Consider the following 21,384-nt stretch of genomic DNA (forward strand, 5'->3'; position numbering starts at 1 on the left):
TAGGTAGCTTTTTTTAACAAAGTTGCCGATTGTCGTAATGGAAAATTTGTCCGCTCGCTCGCTTACCTCACATAGCGAGCTGTTCATGAAATAAGAGCGCTAGCGCTCCTAGCGGCGTTTAGGGCTACCAAACTCATGTAGTGCAGAGTCAGTCCGCAAGGAAGCGCTAGCGGTTTCCTTTATAAAATTGTTCTTGGATAACAATGTTATTCGAATTTAATAACTATTTTGATCCGTAACGGACTGTTATAAAATGTATTATGTACAAGGTGAATTAAATGCTTATAAATAAAAAAAATTCTGGTCGATTGTACATCGTAATTCTGATAAAACCTATAGTTTACAATTTAGCACTCGCTGGGTAATACGGGTCTAAATTTGGTCGCGTCTCTCTAGCATCCCACCACTGATCAACTTTGCGCAGTGGCAATATCGTAACCAATGAAGTTCAACTGAGGTGCGATTATTGCTAATTGAAAACTTTTACCAATACCCCGCCATGGGGGCGTGAAATACCGCCCGCATCGGCAATTTTTGGCAGCCCCTACGGGGGCTCATAAACACTCTGAATTTAATGTAATGTGAGTTACTTTTACTTAATTATTACCACGGGACCTTTGGGAAAAGAAATCAAGTGGTCCTCATCCTATAATGTCTTGATAATATAGTGACAAGGCTACAATGTCAACATTGATTTGTTAGTTCCTTTATCGTTATCAATCAAAAGTTTTATTATCTTGTAATATTGTATGAGGAAGAAATATTTGATGCAATAGACAATATGTTTTGTTAACGTTCCCCTTAAATATTTCTTATCATAACCTTATAGTTTTTGTTATGATGACCGTAGTGTGCATTTATTGTATACTTGCGGAGTACCCGTTCTTCGTACGGGGTTGGCATATAAGTATAAAATGCTTATTGCAATTGTGTGAGGGGAATTTGGTTCTTTTAAATTATAAGGTATGGTCGGTATGCTATAGTATAGCACATCGGTTTTGGGAAAGTTATTGGTTTTTTTATGGTTTTAATAAAGAGTGTTATTTGACGAAAACTTTCATATTCCTAGCACAGAAAACATGCCATTTTTAAGCTTTGACAATAATACTATGGTGAAGTAAACATCGTATTCTTACGTTCAAGCTGTTGCCAATTTTACAACTAAGTTCAGTTGAGTCACAGACGTAGTGTGAGGTTGTAAAGTAATTTTTTTCTTGTACAAAAACTTCTTGATAGGCTAAACTTAATTGCAGGAAAGGTGAACTATATAGCCTACTGTGAACTTAACATCCTATGTCCTCATCAACCAACATTAAACACAAATGTGAAAAATGTACGAGATGATAATTCAATATGTTCTTTTTTGTTTAAAAAATTGCTTCAGTTCATGTTGAGAAATGTATCTTTACTATTCAAAAGTAAATGGTTATGGTAGATGAGTGCCCTGAGTCGGGAATATTTTAACTATTGGACATTTCCAAATACATGTTCCGAATTATTTAAAACTAGTAGAGTACCCGTCCTTCGTACGGGGTTGGCATATGAGTATAAAGTGCAATATTGCAGTTATAGGACACGGTCTATGAAAATTTGGTTCTTTTAATTTATACGGTATGCTATAGTATAGCACATATATCATAGACATAATGTTCTCTAACACTGCCCTAAAACCATAGAAAAAAAAGTTCTCATTGTGTACCACAGCTTTTTGTTGCTAGTTGGTTCAAATTAGCTGTTGTCATAAATGCAAAAAAATAATAGTGCACCTGTTGGTAAACCTTATAACTTTTTAATGCTATTTTAGTTAAACTTTTTAAAAGTTTTTGTATGTTAGTGCACTTGATGGAGTGTAACTAACCCATGTTAAAATGTTTATTAAATTTACTTATTATTCTAGTATAGAATAGATTGTTAATAAATACTTGTTAAAAAAAAATAATAATAATATCATGGAAATAACTTGTGCAGTTACACAGCTGACAACATTCTTTAATCCTACTGATGTTATAAATGAGAAAGTTTAGATGTATTATGGATGTTTGTGACAAGTAAACGCGAAAAATTCTGGTCGGATGGGCTGATATGTGGAGTGATGCTAGCTCACATTCCCGATTAGCATATAGGCATATTGTTATCTCAAAACTCCTGTCAGGCTCCGCCCCAGTGGCTATGGAGTTTCCCATGCTAACATTGTGGGCTTTAAAAGGATTTAAAATGAATCTAATAATTTTATCAGCTGATTCGACCAACCAAGTTGGTTCTATGATATCATAGACTGTTTTATCTATGACTAGCTGTAACCCGCGGGCTTTGTCCCGTTTAACTTCTTAATTTTCAAGATTATCTCGTTCGCATGGCTCAATCACGTCCTGGTTGAAGTTTGTTCGCTACGCTCACTTACCTTTAGGTTGGAGCTCGTTCGCTACGCTCACTCACCTTTAGGTTGGAGCTCGTTCGCATACATACATCCATACATCCATACATCCATCCATACATCCATACATCCAAACTTTATCATTTATAATATTAGTAGGATGATATTCATGGCATTAAACAAAAGTTTTAAGGTTTACCAACAGGGTGAATCACTATTATATAATATATAATAGTATATATATTATACTATTATAAATAATTGAAAATATTATAAAAACATTAGTACCCTTTTTAAATTCATTTTTAATTAATAAACGACATGTTTCGACACTTAGGTCATAGTCATGTTTACATTTACAAATACAATAACAAAAAAAATGAAAGGAATAAATAGTCATATGTTAAGTTAACTTAGAATTTAGAGGATCTTGATTTAATCTTTGTTTAATTTTGTGTATATTATATAACATTTCAGTTTTATTGCAATTGTAGGATTTTTTCAAATATCGGATTTGTTTTATTTATGTTCATGGTATTCAATAAATTTTGAGGGTATTTTTTTGTAATTTGTGTATATATAAAAATCTTCGTTGACATTTAATTTTGTTTTATTTCTTTCATATTCTAGAATTTCTAAATTTTCATTTATATTTTTGTACTCATGTCGAGTTTCGATTAGGTGCTCTGCAAAATTTGATTTCATTGTAGTTTTCATTGAAGATTTTCATATATACACAAATTACAAAAAATACCCTCAAAATTTATTGAATACCATGAACATAAATAAAACAAATCCGATATTTGAAAAAATCCTACAATTGCAATAAAACTGAAATATTATATAATATACACAAAATTAAACAAAGATTAAATCAAGATCCTCTAAATTCTAAGTTAACTTAACATATGACTATTTATTCCTTTCATTTTTTTTGTTATTGTATTTGTAAATGTAAACATGACTATGACCTAAGTGTCGAAACATGTCGTTTATTAATTAAAAATGAATTTAAAAAGGGTACTAATGTTTTTATAATGTTTTCAATTATTTATATAGTAGTAGCCCTAATCACAATCATACTTATTATACTATTATATAATAGGTATATATATAACAGCTAATTTGAATTAATAATTTATATTATTATATAATAGGTATATATATATAACAGCTAATTTGAAGTAAGCAGCATCAAAAAGCTGTGATACAACTGTCAAAGTAGGATCATTGACTATTGGATACAGAAGTTGTTGTATTAATAGTCAAAGGTAGGATTGTTAACAGTAATGTTTATGTTTTTAATTTAATACAAACTAGCTGTTGGCCCGTCCTACGTACGGGCATAGATAAAACATACTCCTCAAGGACATACTCAACATACTCCTTGAGGAGTATGTTTTATTTATGGTACGGGGATTTCAGTAGGATATTTTCTCAATTATGTATAGTGTGGTGAAAAATAGTGTTCGTACCACGAGCAGACAGAGTTTTTTAGCTCTCGATCGTTTTAAAAAATGATCTCGAGCCGGCAAAACCTCATTTTCGGCCCTAGGTACGAAATGTTCTATTTCGTTTTAAACAGCCTTTTTTCATACATGCTTCGCGGGTCTAAAGTAGGATCGTTACTTCCTAGGGAGTAAAAATTAGCTGTTGTAAACAGTTATAAATTACGATTGTAGCAATCGCAAGGATTTACATTATTTATTGATTGATTTAGTAGGTAAGGTTTTAGCTTACTGTTGCACTATTGTCAATTAATTATTGTTCGACATATTGATGGTACAGTGTAATGTATATAGCATCATCGCGCGAATATATTTGAGGATTAGGAGGACCAGAACGTAATGTTCCGATCCGTACTTGAGAAAGTTTCGTAGTTACACGTTGCTATAACGCCGACCTAATACGGTGGTTAAACAGGTAGTCTATGTATTGAAACTCCTACTTCCTAGCGAGAGTGTAAAGACTCTATATCTGTTTTTAACACGTTCATGCGGATAACTATTAGCAGTATTGCTCTATGTAATACATTGTGTTCTTATTTAAGTAAAATGGGTACATTATAAGGTAGTTCCATTGATTATATTAATACTTTAACCATTTATACAGGAATTTTATTCAACATCCCGTTATAACTGTTAGCGCTACTCTGCGGTGTTTACTGGAACTACCTGCAGCAATAGTGCAGAATATGTCCGCTACAGAAGCACAGCGCTAGCTATTTTTCGAGGAACAGGAAGCGCTTGCTTCTATAGAATAGACTTTATTTTCAATCGTTTTGAAAACAAACTTGAACTTTTAAATTGTGTTAATACTTCAGGAATAACATTAAACATTTTTGGACCTAAGAAATTGTAACAATTTTGTAAATAATACTGGATTAGCTTTGGGTACTGTACTACTCTTTGCTTACTTCTTAATTTGTCATTGAACAAGCTATGTATTATAGGTTCAGTATTACCATAGAAAATTCCTAACACCTTAAAACAAACATACAGTATTATATTTAAGAGAAACGATTTCTAAATTAACAAATAATGGACGAGATAGTTTCATCTTGCCTTTCCTTTTAATCATCCTGACAAAATGTTTTAACACAACACAGATTTCAAGTTGGTTTCACGCGCCCCTCCCCAGCAAAATAAGCCAAAGTCAATTCTGCTATGTGCCAGAGAGAAATATAACATTCTTAAAACATTTTCTGGATATATATTTCTCGGGAAATAAAAATATCTATATGAATAAAATTACAGTTTTGTCTGTGCATTGTGTAATACCATGTAGTTTTTGGTTATTTTTACATTTCATAGCCTTAAGAGAGCCGAAACGAGTCTTATCTCAATTTCTGTCTGTCTGTTTGTCTGTCGCTCTGTCATTCTGTCTGTAACGCCAAAATGTCAGTTTAGGCGGCCTACTCCTAGAAAACTAGAGTAGATCAAGATTCCAACCATTTTTCTGTATTCACTGGATCGGTGAGAGTGTCTTTGGCTATTAAAATATGGCCTCGCTACTTTGGAAATAAAATTACGAACCATCAAAAACCCAATTTTGTGCAATTTTTGTCAAGTTTCCTCCTAATGTTTACTTTTACGTTTTATGAAATAATTAACAGCTTAAGCAGATTTAATATTTTCTTCAACGGCTCTATGTGGCATTTCCAATTTAATTCTTGATCCAAAATTAAACCCAAATAGTTGATATTTTTTGTTTGTTTTACCGTGGCACACACAGAAGAACACTGTGAATTATCACAAAGACAATCAACACATTTGTAATAAATGGAACTCAATCACCTCTTTTAAAATTTTAAATTGATATTTATAAATTTTGTTTTTTAGGGCTACCACCACTTTAGGGCATTCAAATCCGAATTTATTGTTTTTTCTACATCGCTCCAATTATATTTTAAGTAGCATTTTAAGTAGTATTGTCGTCAGCGAAGGACGTTAGTTTACCTTTCAAATTCACATTACAAAGATCATTGATATAAATTTAAAAAAATATTGGACCCAATACACGGACAATACAACGGACAGTTTCGGCAATACTAGGGTGCTGCGCGTAGTTTCAGTTAACGCTGCAGAGTAGCGCTAACTGTACAAGAATTAAACAAGCTGTACAAGCTAATACCATTAATACCTTAACCCATTACATCAATTGATAAATCATTTCGATCCATGCGATTGCCACAATCGCGATGTATAACTGTTTACAACAGCTGATCATTACACTGATTGTCAGGATTGATACTGATTGATCTGTACACTGATCATTACACTCCCTGAGGACAAAAAATTCTTTTTACTCCCTATGGAGTAAAAATGCTACTATAAGACCCGCAACGCAAAAACGCACGTATTAAAACACTGTTGTTTTTGCTACAGTATGAAGAAAAATTACTACTTTTGTAAATGCCTGCTTACTTGGCAATGCTAGCTTAGCCGCAGGAATGTTGAGCAGATGGTATCGTCATTTAAACCGGCGCTATCTATTAAACCGCGCACTGCGCACTCTTGTACACAATCTGAAATGTTAGATACGATCGCTGCCTTTTTTTACTGAAGTATACATTCCATGTATACGAACTATCTGTACAGTTTCATGTGGTTCATATTTGAGGCGTTTGAGTGTGCTAATTAAATGTTTTCCTATTATTTTAGGGTGGACTAACTGCTGTATCCGTGCTTTGCAACGGAATGAAAATTCAATTTCGAAGAACGGGTGTCCCCTTTATATTACAACCTATCTTGATAGCCTAGTTTTACTATAAATTATAATAGTATAGATAAGCCTACAACATAGAGTTGTGTAAAATATTTTACCCCACCCGTCATGTTAAACTTCCCTATCCCAAGCGTGATGTAGACAACTTCTTTACTTCACGAGTGAAGTAAAGTATCAAAAACTCACTCGGTGATGTAATGAAACCCATTTAAATAACATTGAGTGCTCAACTAAAAAAAATACGTCTATGGAGCCAACGACGCTAGAAATCAGCTGTGCGCTTGTATGTTATTGATATGCTTTAAAGTATTTCCCTAACCTAGCTTTTGTATAAGAACATTACTGTTAGAAGATGAGCTACCCACGTAAATAGCTATTATTTAATTAGTTTGGATCAGCTGTCTGAAATCATGAAATAAGCCTTTGACAGTGCTGATTTAATTGTTTACATTGAAATGTCAACGCGATGATGAACATTGTGAATTTGCTCATGCTTCTATGTAGACGAATTAATATTTACTTTTGAAATTCTCAAATTAAATTTTTGGGCATCCAAGTGTAGTCCGGGGGAACCCAATGAAGTGAATAGGCCTAAGAAATTCTTAGATATGTGCCATCTCTGTGCTTAATTTTGGGGGTATCGGTTCTATTTCAGTCGTGAGAGCCGAACAGACAGACAGACACAACCTCAATTTTTAATAGTATAGATTTACAATTTGTGCTCGACTCTTTGGTTATAATTTTAGAGATAAGTAATTTGTATAATTAATTAGATAGTTTATGCGATTATATTGTTTTAAAACTGGTGTAATAACGAGAAACAACAGGATAACAACAAAACAATTTACCAAACAAATAATTATAAAATTGATTTAATGGTCACACTACAGTATGTCATAAAATGTTTGTGTGTGTGTATTGACTTCAGATAGCAGATTTCCAAGTAAAACACCTTCAAGGAAGCTGACTCAATGGGTCTTTTCAAGTTACTGTATATCATATAGGCTTCGTTACTGTATATTAAAACGTGAATTGCGACACGTAAACTATCGTACTGTTTAGTGATTTTGTAACTCTTAGCTGAATCGGAAGAAATTGACTTTTTAAATTAGCAAGTCAGTTAAATTTGTTTATAAAATTAAAGAACCGTTTTACAGTATTGTGTTCCGCGTCTTAGTATAGGTTAATGAGGTATAAGTAAGGTAAGGTATTTTTTTTATCAAAGTTGCCGATTGTCGTAATGGAAAATGTGTCCGCTCGCTCGCTTACCTCACAATAGCGAGCTGTTCATGAAACATGAGCGCTAGCGCTCCTAGCAGCGTTTAGGGCTACCAAACTCATGCAGTGCAGAATCAGCCCGCAAGGAAGCGCTAGCGGTTTCCTTAATAAAATTGTACTTGGATAACAATATTATTCGAATTTAATAACTATTTTAGTCCGTAACGGACTGTTATAAAATGTATTATGTACAAGGTGAAATAAAATCAAATAAATAAAAAAAAATCTGGTCGATTGCACATCGTAATTCTGATAAATCCTATAGTTTACCATTTAGCACTCGCTAGGTAATAGGAGTCTAAATTTGGTCGGGTCTCTCTAGCATACCACATCTGATCAACTTTGCGCAGTGGCAATATCGTAACCAATGAAGTTCAACTGAGGTGCGATTATTGCTAATTGAAAACTTTTACCAATACCCCGCCATGGGGGCGTGAAATACCGCCCGCATCGGCAATTTTTGGCAGCCCCTACGGGGGCTCATAAATAATCTGAATTTAATGTAAGGCGAGTTACTCTTACTCAATTACTACCACGGGACCTTTGGGAAAATAAATCAAATGATCCTCATCCTATAATGTCTTGATAATGGCAAGGCTACAATGTCAACATTGATTTGTTAGTTCCTTTATCGTTAACAATCAAAAGTTTTATTATCTTGTCATATTGTATGAGGAAGAAAGATTTTATACTATAGACAATATGTTTTGTTAACGTTCCCCTTAAATATTTCTTATCATAACCTTATAGTTTTTACTAATTTTAAATAATAACTTCGCCAATATTTCTGAATTTTTTTAATTTTTATGAGGCCTCTCGCCAGCTATGCTGGCATCATCAGACACATCACAAAACTTATAGTTTTTGTTATAATGACCGTAGTGTGCATTTATTGTATACTTGCGGAGTACCCGTTCTTCGTACGGGGTTGGCATAGTATAAGTATAAAATGCTTATTGCAGTTATGGGAGGGGAATTTGGTTCTTTTAACTTATAAGGTATGGTCGGTATGCTATAGTATAGCACATCGGTTTTGGGAAAGTTATTGGTTTGTTTTTATGGTTGTAATAAAGATTAAAGAGTCTTAGAACAATGTGTGAAATCTGTCAAACTTCTAGGCTTACATTTTGACAATAAAGTAAACTGGAATGACCAGATTAGCCATGTTTGTGCTAGACTTTCCAGAGCTCTGTGTCTACTCAGAAGATTGAGATATTTTGTACCAAAGGACTGGCTGAAAACTGCTTATACAGTATTGCTTTCTTTCAGAGTATTTTATTGTATGACCTAAGGCTCTGGGGTGCCGCCTCTGGGGTCAAGAGAGTTCTTAGCTATCAAAAGAAAGCAGTTAGAGTAGTAGCTGGTGCTGATTACTTATTGGATCATTGTAAACCTATATTTGTAGCTGAGAGCTTAATGACCGTTTGTAACCTCTATATTTTTCAGTGTTTGATCAAAATCAAGAAGGAATGGGATTCTCTTGAGCTGAGAGGCGACATCCATCCCTATAATACACGTAGGAAAAATGATCTCAATTTACCACATGTTAGGTTAATTAAAGCTCAGATGTCGAATGATATTCTTAGTTATAAGTTTTTTAATAAACTTCCTTTTGTAGCTCGGAACCTCCTGGACCCAAAATTCAGAAAAGGAGTTGAGGGGCTCCTTTTGGCAAACCCTTTGTACAAAAATAAAGAATTTTTTTATCTGAAAGAAGAATATGTAAGTAGTTTTTGTGTGCTGTATGCTGTGTGCCGTTTTTTCTCTCTGCATGGAGAGTTTCAGGAATTCAATTTTTTATATTGGTAAGAAACCTTGTACCATTGTCTTATTTTAGTTTTTATTTTAGCTATAGTTTACTGACGTTTTCCAGTAATGTAACTGCATTTTATGGAAATAAAAATTCTTGATTCTTGATTATCGTACATAACTCGTCCAAAATTTGTATACCGGACTCGTATGGGAACTGGGAACGACCACACTCATCCGGTAAACACTTATTTTCAGGACTAGTAACGTAATATACTATACTTTTATAATGCTGTTTGTACAAGAGTCATGTTGGTAGAACCAGGTGTGCACGTCATCAGTCTTGAGCTGTGCTGTCATCAACAGCTGTTTTCTTCTCCCTAGGCTTTTACTGATAGGCCTAGACCTTTGATTACAAAAATTAGGTTACACTGTGATTTTGAAATGATTTGATTTGATTGTCGTTCTTTTAAGAAAATGGATGAATCTTCTAAAAAAACGCTAAGCTCAATTCCGCTTTTGAAAACAAAAGCTGGTCCGCGAGACAAAGACTTATGGCCTCAAAGACTAAAAGAGGAGTATCAAGCTTTAATCCAGGTAAGGTTATGTTTACAACTTTATTTTAACTGTCAGTTACAAGGATCTTGAAATAAAGCATTACCTATAGACCTAATCAGCTAATTAGGCTAGTGTTTTAATTTTTTTCCAACAAGCTTATACTCTTCTTGACATTACAGTTTCTCCTCCTCATTCTTTATAATATCCTAACAAACGTAAACATGTTTTTTAGCTGGGATAGGTACACATATGGTTTCTCTTTTGTTAAGTTAGTTAATGTATAATACAAATATACTTACATTTATATGCAGACAATTCTTAAGATTTGTCATGTATAAACTTCAAAGAAAACCAGGCCTAGGCCCGTATTACACTATGTCTGATTAAAAGTATTACAGTGTAATGGACCAAATTTTATAATAGTTGAACTATGCTCATTTGCCTACGCAATATGAGTGTAATACCTGCCCTACGCTTAGGCTGAGGCCACACGGGCGTTTTTTTCACGCACAAACGCAGCGTGAAAAGGCACCAAAAATTAGAGTAGCATTGAAACAAATAGGCGCTTGCTACTGCGGGAAAACACACCGTGTGTGGCATTCCTCATTGCATTTATTGCTTCTCATATTTTTTGCGTGTTTTCACGCTGCCTTTGAGCGTGAAAAATTGCCCGTGTGGCTGCAGCCTTAGAGTGTTATCTCATTGACCTCAAGATACTTAAGTAGGCCAATGCATGTGAATTGTCAGAGATGTCATCGATTTTGTCATAACCTGTGTCTAGTCGCCCAAGTAAATATCCTTTCAAAACATGTTAGTGTCATGAAACTCACTAAACCAGCTTCAAATTTCTTTATCATCAAGTAGATTTAAATTCAGTATTATTTAGCAATCAATTTAAACTCTGCAAACCACAGATTACACTCCTGTGCCTTCTGTTGCGCCGTGAACAAGTTTTAGAAAACATATTTTTAACACTGAGGCTTTGGACAGGCGTACTTCAGCCCAGGCATAATAGAGGGTCATCAAAATACTCCTTCAGCGAGTAGTAGGCTTTTTCTTTAAAGTACACAGAGAGTAGCTTAAGGAGTTCCCTTTTGTCGAGAAGTACGATAGAGTTTGGCAACTTATTATATATTTTTAGGGCTCCATTACTTAAGGCCTTCAGAGTCCTTCATAAGTAGTCTAACTCTAGGATCATCTAGTTGGTTGCGATGCCTAGTAAGGTGATGATGTGTTGCTGCTCTGGAAAGAAAACTCCTCAATATTATCTAGTACGCACTTTATGCAGGCTCGGATATAGTGACCGAACACTGTTAGAATTCCCAGCCTGGCAAAGATAGGCTTGCAGTGAGCCAGACAATCGCTGAAGGTGATTATTCGTAAAGCTCTCTTTTGCTGGACCAAGATGTCTTCGGTCGTGGGTGCGTGTCCCCATAATAGCACACCATAGCTCACGTGGCAATGAAACATAGAATGATAAACATTCATCAACCAAACCTGAAAGCCTCATGACCGCTCCTGTTGTGGACCGGCCTTGACGGAATCCGAATTGACCTTCCGTCAGTAGGTTGTTAGGCTCTAGGTGTTCACAAAGCTGCCTGGTCATTATAGCCTATAAGGCTTACTGAAGATTAGTAAGATAGAAACGGGCCTATAGCTGTCCAAATAGGTCCATCTTGTTGATGGATTATATTTTGATCAAACTTGGAAGATTTATTTATTTTAGCCTATACTAAGCTACTGAAATTTTACTCAAAACACAATTCATTGCCCTCTCTGTAGCAGCAAACCTAAGTAGGCTACTTGTTAAACCTACCTAATGTTATTTAAATAGGGAATTAATCTGACATATTTAAGGAAATATATAAGTGAAAATCCAATCAGGCAAATGGAAATTCGCTTAGTCAGCAGGTTTGCAGGAGAATTGAAAGGCGTAAGTATTCAAACGCTTTTAGGGAAAGCGGTCCAAACCCATTTTACAACAAAACACCCATATATATTGTGGGTGTGCCGGGGGTTTCTGCCATTGCCGTAACCCTGTACTGTGTAAGCTCTCATGCTCTTTTAAACAATACTAAAAAAAATGACCGTCAATTTTTAACGGTACGGCAAAAACTGTATAGTGTGAAAGGAGCGTTACTGTAGGTTTCAGTTTCACACATTTCCAAGCTTAAATTGGTCTAGTTTTAAAATTCTAGCTGTTGTATCAGACTATATGTTCACATTGATGAAACTTTTTTAAGCCATGCATGTATTTTGTTTCAGTATGTTCAGAACAACAAATCTGCTGACAATGACTGGTTTAGGCTGGAATCCAATAAAGAGGGTACGAGATGGTTTGGAAAGTGCTGGTATATCCACAATCTTCTTAAATATGAGTTTGACATTGAATTTGACGTAAGTAGTTAATATTTTGTTACCATCTTCATTTTATTGACCACTAGCAGAGTACCCGTCCTCGTACGGGGTTGGGATATAAGTATAAGATGCGTATTGCAGTTATACTCAAGTCAAGCTTTGCGTTTGCAATGGGGGGACACATTTTGATAAAATTTGCTTCCTTAAATTTACGGTATACTATAGTATTACACATCTACCATAGCCATAATGATCTACACCACTTCACCTAAACAATAGAGTAAAATAAATTATTAAAAGTTCACAAAATATGAAAAACTAGCAGAGTACCCGTCCTTCGTACGGGGTTGGCATATAAGTTTAAATTGCTTATTGCAGTTATACTCAAGCTTTGCGTTTGCAATGGGGGAGGACAAAGTTTGATCAAATTTGCTTCTTTAAATTTACAGTGAACTATGGTTATGGTTAGATGTACTATGGTATACTATTGGCATCATATTGTCAAGTAATTTTATTTTTTTAACTGCAACTAAAACGTAAAATAAAAAACTGCTCTAAACAAAATTCATAAATACAAATTAATTAAATCCATATTCAAATTAAGTGCATGTTTGTTTTTCCATAAATTAGACTATTCCCACACCGCGGTCAACCTTTTTAAAGGGTTACAATTCTCGTAACAACTCGTAAAAGTTTGTGATTAGCTTAAACCTTTTTATCAGCAATTTTATGAAACAAAAATATTAGGTCCATCAATTTCAAATTTATCCTTTACATTTCCCTTCATTTTCCGATTAATTGTTATAATTTTTAACCTAAAAATATGATCAAAAATCCATATTGTGATGCAGGTTTTTATTGTGCTACTCCATTTCACTGAGTAGGCTATAATCGTCAACTGTTTTCTTAACTTTCTAGATTGAAAAAAAAGTTGGCCTGAACTTGGAATAAGACAGGTGGGAATTTCTTTGTTATGTCAGTGGCTGCCATAACAAGTGACACCAACCCCATTGAGGACGTTCCTCATTGCATAGTTCATTTTCCAATTGACTTGAACTTTACACTGAGTTTTTGGCTAACCTGGGTTTCACTTGTTTACATACAGCAAATATTCCTACTTAAAAAGTGTTTTGCGCTTTAGTTAAGTCCTGGTAATCCGAACATCGGTAATCCGAAACCGAAAAAGAAACTTTTTGAATTTTTTTGTCAGTTTTTGTTGTGTGATGGCAGTTATTTGTACCTCGTCAAAGTAATCTGTAGCGTTCGCCGGGCGAGAAGACCTGTTGTAGTAGGCCAATGGGCCAACTTGAATGTTGTGTATTTTAAAATGATTTGTATTTTAGTAAACATTTCGCTTAATCCGAAATGGGTTCCGTCCCATCCATTTCGGACTATCGGAACTCTACTGTATTAATCAATCAATCAATCAATAAAGCTTTATTCAATACATACAAAACAAGTATACATGAATGTGTCATCAACCTAAAACTACTTCACATGATTTCACCTACTTCCCTACTTGCTTAGTCATACAGTTTTTTTGTTACAGTGTTCAAAATTTTCTAAACTATAAAATTCACTATCAATTAAAAACCCCTTAAGTTTATTTTTAAATTTATTTACGCTACTTTTGTTTCTAATACTGCTGGGGAGGGAATGCATGAATTTGATTCCAATATATTGGACTTGTATTTGTATTTAATATTTTGTATTTGAGTTTCGCATTTAACTAAAGAATGTTTATTGCATATCACATGAACCTATCTGTGGCAGATTCCTGTAACGTACCCAGCAACTGCTGTAGAGATCGCATTGCCTGAGTTGGATGGAAAAACCGCCAAGATGTACCGAGGAGGGAAGATTTGCCTTTCCGATCATTTCAAGCCGCTGTGGGCGAGGAATGTGCCTAAGTTTGGAATTGCACATGCCATGGCGCTGGGGGTCAGTAATTACCTAACTTAATCAATTCTTGACTATATAATAAACTAGGGCCTGGACAAACCAAAATTTTCAGACATTTAGATAAATATTTCAATTAAAACCCACTATAGACCCAAGTAGAATTAAGTAAGGTAATTCGAACCATAATAGAACTCCTTTAATTCAAACCAAGTGAAACCCAACCACATTGGGATGGTAAAAAGTCAGGTAGTAGGATTTTTACATAAGTTTTGGGGGATATTCCATAGACAATATGCACCAATAATATTGTAAAAAGGTTAAAATACCTGTAACTGCCTGGTGATTCCTCTGCTCGTATACTGGACTGCAAGTTTCAACGCATTAGCATCATCAGGTCACAAAACTTGAAGAAACCATTCTTGAATTGGTTGCGTCAAAGTAAAAAAAAAAACACAAAACATTTAAAAGAAGGAAAAAACTGTAGGCCTACAAAGACTGGTGTACGCAGGACACAGATGCCGAGTCTCGACTGGGTCATGAGCTAAACTTTGTCCCCCGGCCACCTTTATCACAGTCCTTGTCCAACTATATCAGTGATTCAAATAAAATATTTGATTGTAGAGTACTTAAGTCATTATTATGTCCTGGGGATTGTTTTTTGCGGCTTTATAAATTTCAAATTGTTCCAGAGCTGTCATGATCATGCCTTTATTGCACATGTATAATGGTTTTAAGTCTTCCCTCAACTTAAATAATTCCAACATAATTTTTGCCTTTTAAGATTGGATGAAAAATTACTATCCATAAATTGTCCATTGTACTGAAAGGTTAGCGTAAAAACACTAAGATTATTTTATACCCAAAAAGTGATTTAAAAAATTAATTAAATTAGAGTTTTAAGTAAAAACTAACTTTTTATCTTTGGTTTTCAGTTGGGACCCTGGCTTGCTGTGGAGATTCCAGATTTGATTGAAAAGGGTATCATCTCGTACAAGGAAAAGACCTCAGAATAAAACTTCCGTGAATAAAGCTATATATATTGTTTATACTTTTACAATTATTATTACACAAATTTTAACTATTTTTCAAGTTAGTACTTTGTTACTTATATCATTTTTGCCTCTTTACATAAAATTTTAACAAGAACAAAATTTAATTTTTTCATTAATTACTTTGTAGTTTTGGGCCCAGATGATTTTTGTCATTGGGCTGGCAATTAATAATGCTGTCTAACAAAATGTTAACATTAGGTTGAGAAAAGACCATGGTTGGACCGTTCCCTTACAAATAACGTCAAGTTTGCCCATGGCTACGAAACACAAATTAAGTGAGAGTTAAGAAGTCCCCTGAGTCCTGGCCTATTCTAAAAATGCAGGCGCTTGCTACTCGACGGCTCGAGGCATGCTCATGTTCCACGCGGCATTCAGGACTCACAACCACAGTATTAAAACCAAAAGATATAGGCCTAGCTGTTATTTTAATTTATTTTTAGTACACGACTTTATTAATATTGAAGAGGTAAAATACATGTACGTCAAAAATGGCCGAGCCAAACAAATTAAAAACGCTCCTGATTCCTATTAAAAGCTGAATATTATTTTAATAGAACAATACGTGTTTGTGTAAAATTTACGTTTTGTATATTCCATAGTCAAAGTGCATGGTTATACTTGTGGTGCACTGAATTAACTGAAGCGATTGTCACTGTATTACTCATCTGTTGTCGATGTGACAAGTATTCAACATGCGTCACTCTGTCACTCGCCTCTTGCTTAGAGAGGGAGGTGCACCTGCAAATACCGCACGGCAACATTCCAACATTGCTGCATATCGGTCTGGCTCAGAGCACTTCTTTACTCTCGCCTACAGTAAAGTTACAGTACCATTGAGAACTTATATACTGTATTTCTAGACTCTGTAATAGGTGAATATATGCCGCAGCAAACCTGCAGACTAAGCGAATTTCCATATACTTGATTGGCTTTTTACAAAAATATATCCTTTAACTTGTGATATTTAATACCTATTTGCAAATTATTAGGTTTTACACTTAATCATTTGTTGTGAAGTTTTCTTATTGCCATCACAATAAAATACTCGTTCAAAAAAATTTTTTTGTAAAATAGAACAGATTTGGAGTTGTGGTATACTGTGTTTTTATCAGCATCTCACAAAAACACCCTTTACGGAACAAACATTATTTCATAGCATTACTGTGTAATTTATTTACAGTACCTGGGGACCGAGCATTGCTCGAAAAAAACATTAGTTCACTCTGAAAGCAGTCTTAGTATTGGAGATACATAAATCCACTCCCAAACTCCACACGACTCGCCTTTACTATGTCCTACACCATTTCCTACGTCATGGACCTGTTTCCCTCCATTCCCATAGCACTTTAGGATTGCAAATACCTAAATCTAATAAACAGTTCCCACACTCCGGACAGCTCGCCTTGACTACTTCCTTCACCACTTCCTACGTAACGGTCATGTTTCCCTCCCTTCCCATATCATTTTAGGATTTCAGATACCCTAATCTAATAAACAGTTCCCACATTCCGGACGGCTCGCCTTGACTACTTCCTTCACCACTTCCTACGTCACGGACATGTTTCCTCCCTTCCCATATCATTTTAGGATTGCCCATACCCTTATCTAATCGTCATAAACAGTTCCGACACTCCGGACAGCTCGCCTTGACTACTTCCTTCACCACTTCCTACGTCACGGACCTGTTTCCCTCCCTTCCCATAGCATTTTAAGATTGCCCATAACCTTATCTAATCGTCATAAACAGTTCCAACACTCCGGACAGCTCGCCTTGACTACTTCCTTCACCACTTCCTACGTCGCGGACCTGTTTCCCTCCCTTCCCATAGCATTTTAGGATTGAAGATACCCTAATCTAATAAAACAGTTCCCAACCTCCGGACAGCTCGCCTTGACTACTTCCTTCACCACTTCCTACGTCACGGACATGTTTCCCTCCCTTCCCATAGCACTTTAGGATTGCAAAATACCTTAATCTAATAAACAGTTCCCACACTCTGGACGGCTCGCCTTGACTACTTCCCTCACCACTTCCTACGTCACGGACATGTTTCCCTCCCTTCCCATATCATTTTAGGATTGCCCATACCCTTATCTAATCGTCATAAACAGTTCCGACACTCCGGACAGCTCGCCATGACTACTTCCTTCACCACTTCCTACGTCGCGGACCTGTTTCCCTCCCTTCCCATAGCATTTTAGGATTGCCCATACCCTTATCTAATCGTCATAAACAGTTCCGACACTCCGGACAGCTCGCCTTGACTACTTCCTTCACCACTTCCTACGTCACGGACCTGTTTCCCTCCCTTCCCATAGCATTTTAAGATTGCCCATAACCTTATCTAATCGTCATAAACAGTTCCAACACTCCGGACAGCTCGCCTTGACTACTTCCTTCACCACATCCTACGTCGCGGACCTGTTTCCCTCCCTTCCCATAGCATTTTAGGATTGCCCATACCCTTATCTAATCGTCATAAACAGTTCCAACACTCCGGACAGCTCACCTTGACTACTTCCTTCACCACTTCCTACGTCGCGGACCTGTTTCCCTCCCTTCCTATAGCATTTTAGGATTGCAGATACAGTACCCTAATCTTATCGTCATAAACAGTCCCCTCACTCCGGACTGCTCGCCTTTTAACTATATCCTTCATCACTTCCTAAGTCACGGACCTGTTTCCCTCTATTCCCATAGCATTTTATAATTGCCTTCACTACTTCCTTCACCACTTCCTACGTCGCGGACCTGTTTCCTTATCTTCCCATAGCATTTTAGGATTGCAGATACCTTAATGCAATCGTCATAAACATAGATCCCAGACTTCGCACTGCTACCCTTACTACAATCATAGATATCGAATAATCTTCAGTATAATCTTTGCTAGATATTAACAGGTGATGTTTTTTCTTTTGTACTGTATTTTTTGTAATTTGCTAGTATACTGTGGGTAGTTGGCTTATTATGAACACATGCTACAACTTCGAGTCTGTTGTTTACTTTTTCCTTGTTATTTAATTCAGCCAACATGGTTACCTAGCAACCCATAAGACTAATGTTAAAAAAATGTAATTTTCAGTTTCATTTTTCTACGTAATTAGATTTTTTTTGGCAGTTCTAACTGTAGTAAATTCGTTTTTAGGCCAGAAATAAACTATATATAACATTTGAAGAAAATCGTTGGAGCCGTTTTCGAGATCTTGGTGCAAGCATACATACATACATACATACATACATACATACAAGCAAACTTTGCTCGTATTAGAGTATAGGATTAACTTTCTAAAGAATTTTAATCGTCATAAGTCTACCGTACTAATTTTATGACAAATAAAAATGGAAAATAATATTTATATATCCACAAAGAATTATTTGTGAATGTATGGGGGTATGCTCTATAGAAAGCCTACACACTGCCATTATCTGTAGTCATAGAACAGTGGTCGCTAGAGCTACGTGCATTTGTTATCGATTCGTATTAAAAGGTAATACCATATTTAAAGTTTTTACACATAGGGTACATGAGTTATTTAACTGAGTTTTAAAAAATCAGAACTTTGGTCTTAGTTTTTTTTTTGGTCACTCTAGTGCTAAATATGGGGTAGCGGATTTCTACCCCCGGATATTTACCCCCATGAAAAAACACCTACGTCATTTTGACGTCACGAGGGGCGGGGCCTATACACGATCGAGAAACAGCCCGCGACTGGAAATCTACCCCCGGACATCTACCCCCGGACATCTACCCCCGGACATCTACCCCCGGACATCTACCCCCGGACATCTACCCCCGGAAATCTACCCCCGGACATCTACCCCCGGAAATCTACCACCCCCGGAAATCTACCCCCGTGGTCAGCTACGCTACGTATCGGCCAAGATGCATTGTTGTAATTGATTTCATTAATTGTATTATGTAAATCAACGGCTCTTCGGTTATTCATTAGCTTATTATGCGAATAATTTTTTTTTTTTTTACGAAAACTCAAAAAATACTTCATTCTTCTTGGGCAATAATATACCCTAAGTCGTTGCCAACACAACAATCAACACAACAGGTGTGTCAACCAAAACGATGATATCATCAAAAATATTTAAAAGTAAATAATAAGAAAGCATATTCATAATAGCATATTTAGAGAAAAAAATATTGATTTCAGAATACCTAGTTTTTAAAACTGCAGAATCTTGTAGTTGTTTTATTCCCAATAACATAAGATAAATGTTATTTGTTATAACCTTATTTAGCTACGTAAATCAAATATGTAAAATACTGTACCCATTCGATCAGTGGTCGTTTCCAAATTGCGACTTAAATGTTAACTAGTGACATCGATCTCTGTAATAATAGAGATCGATGACTAGTAGTCATCATTCGAATTTTTTCTCTTTGTACTGTGTTTAGGTCGTGGCTTGATTTTAACATGTGCTTTGATTCTCTGTTTTGTTTACATTTACGTCGTTGTTATGTAAGCACCAGGGCAACCCATAAGTCCAATGTTAAAATAAAAAAAAAAACTTAAGGTTACTTTTAATTATATAGGCAGTATTATAAATTTAAGTTTGTTTCGTCTAAACCTTCCAAACATTTGACAAAAGTAAGTTTGGCTAAAATATGTTCCGCCGTTAATGTGTTAATGTGTTCGAAAGTTTGCATTAAAGTCGTTCCCAAAGAGCTTCGCTTCGCTCCACTCATTACTAAATGGACTAACTAATTTTAATCACATTTCTTCAGAGAAAATTCTCAAACGTTCAAATAATCCTTCGGAATGACAGCTGGGAGTTTTACCTAATGATAAAGAGAAAATGATCAGTATGGAACATAATTAAAACTTGTACGCGATATAGTGGAAGACCAAATTACATTTTCTTACCGCCAAGTACACTGTAACCTTTACCGAGAGGCAGCGCAGGTGTTCAAATATGTAGTTTCAACCCTTCAAATTGTTAGCGAAATGATAAAGAGTGACGTTTCCTCTCAAGACTATCTGTTTCTTTCAAGGAGGTCATTGGGAAAATCTACCAAACCAGAAACCAAAACCAGCCATCCCGGACTATTAGAAGAGGGGGTGTGTTTTATATTTTTATATAGGTCTTTAAATATTTGTAATATAGTTTTTTTTTTGTCATTGCAGCTTCTGATTTAGCTCGAAAAAATAAGTAGTTTGATTTATTGCTCTATGATCGTTCGTTACTGAGGTATTGAGAGGTAAACACTTTACGGTGTACCAATTTTATTCGTCCTATTGGTAATCATTAAAATGTCATAAATATAGTTATTTCTTTACACATCTTAATTAAACTCGGCATGTTACTTTATCTAGATAAGATATTCTGTATACTACCTTAAAAAGCTTCATTCAACATTTTATTGGCAGGAAACCTGCATATTCACTTCCTGTATGTTATTCTTATGAATGGATATTTTGAACACTTATTTATGGACATAAGTTGACAAGTTTTGTATTAAGGCAGAATTTCCCAATTAAGTTAGGACTAAACACGAAAACGACATATCGCATGCTTTATACTGGATATTAGAAGCTAACGAATAACCATAGAGCCGTTTATTTACATAAACCAATTAATAAAATCAATTACAACAATGCATCTTGGCCGATACGTAGCGTAGCTGACCACGGGGGTAGATTTCCGGGGGTTGATGTCCGGGGGTAGATGTCCGGGCCGGGGGTAGATGTCTGGGGGTAGATGTCCGGGGGTAGATGTCCGGGGGTAGATTTCCAGTCGTGGGCTGTTTCTCGACCGTGTATAGGCCCCACCCCTCGTGACGTCAAAATGACGTAGGCGTTTTTTCATGGGGGTAAATATCCGGGGGTAGAATTCCGGCGACCCCTAAATATTACTTCAATACATCTTTCATA

At 35.6% G+C, this 21,384-nt stretch overlaps 1 protein-coding gene and 2 non-coding genes across 3 annotated transcripts; all 3 read left to right on the forward strand.

The window, feature by feature from the left end:
- The first annotated feature begins 412 nt into the window (after positions 1 to 412).
- On the forward strand, positions 413 to 553 carry LOC128993674 (U4 spliceosomal RNA). The gene has a single exon (XR_008490803.1). It is a non-coding gene; the product is annotated as a U4 spliceosomal RNA (small nuclear RNA).
- Positions 554 to 8,217: 7,664 nt separating this feature from the next.
- LOC128993686 (U4 spliceosomal RNA) lies at positions 8,218 to 8,358 on the forward strand. The gene has a single exon (XR_008490814.1). It is a non-coding gene; the product is annotated as a U4 spliceosomal RNA (small nuclear RNA).
- A 1,675-nt stretch (positions 8,359 to 10,033) lies between these two features.
- Positions 10,034 to 15,535, forward strand: LOC128992056 (ubiquitin-fold modifier-conjugating enzyme 1). The gene is made up of 4 exons (XM_054415438.1): positions 10,034 to 10,225; positions 12,452 to 12,583; positions 14,318 to 14,485; positions 15,379 to 15,535. Exons 1-4 carry the CDS (start codon positions 10,106 to 10,108, stop codon positions 15,457 to 15,459), a joined length of 501 nt encoding a protein of 166 aa, XP_054271413.1. The 5' UTR covers positions 10,034 to 10,105; the 3' UTR covers positions 15,460 to 15,535.
- Positions 15,536 to 21,384: the final 5,849 nt, after the last annotated feature.

The sequence above is a fragment of the Macrosteles quadrilineatus genome, unplaced genomic scaffold (genome assembly GCF_028750875.1).
Source record: "Macrosteles quadrilineatus isolate MER2022 unplaced genomic scaffold, UCM_ALF_1.0 Scaffold_4__1_contigs__length_99947679, whole genome shotgun sequence".
In the NCBI taxonomy this organism is placed as follows: Eukaryota; Metazoa; Arthropoda; class Insecta; order Hemiptera; family Cicadellidae; genus Macrosteles; species Macrosteles quadrilineatus.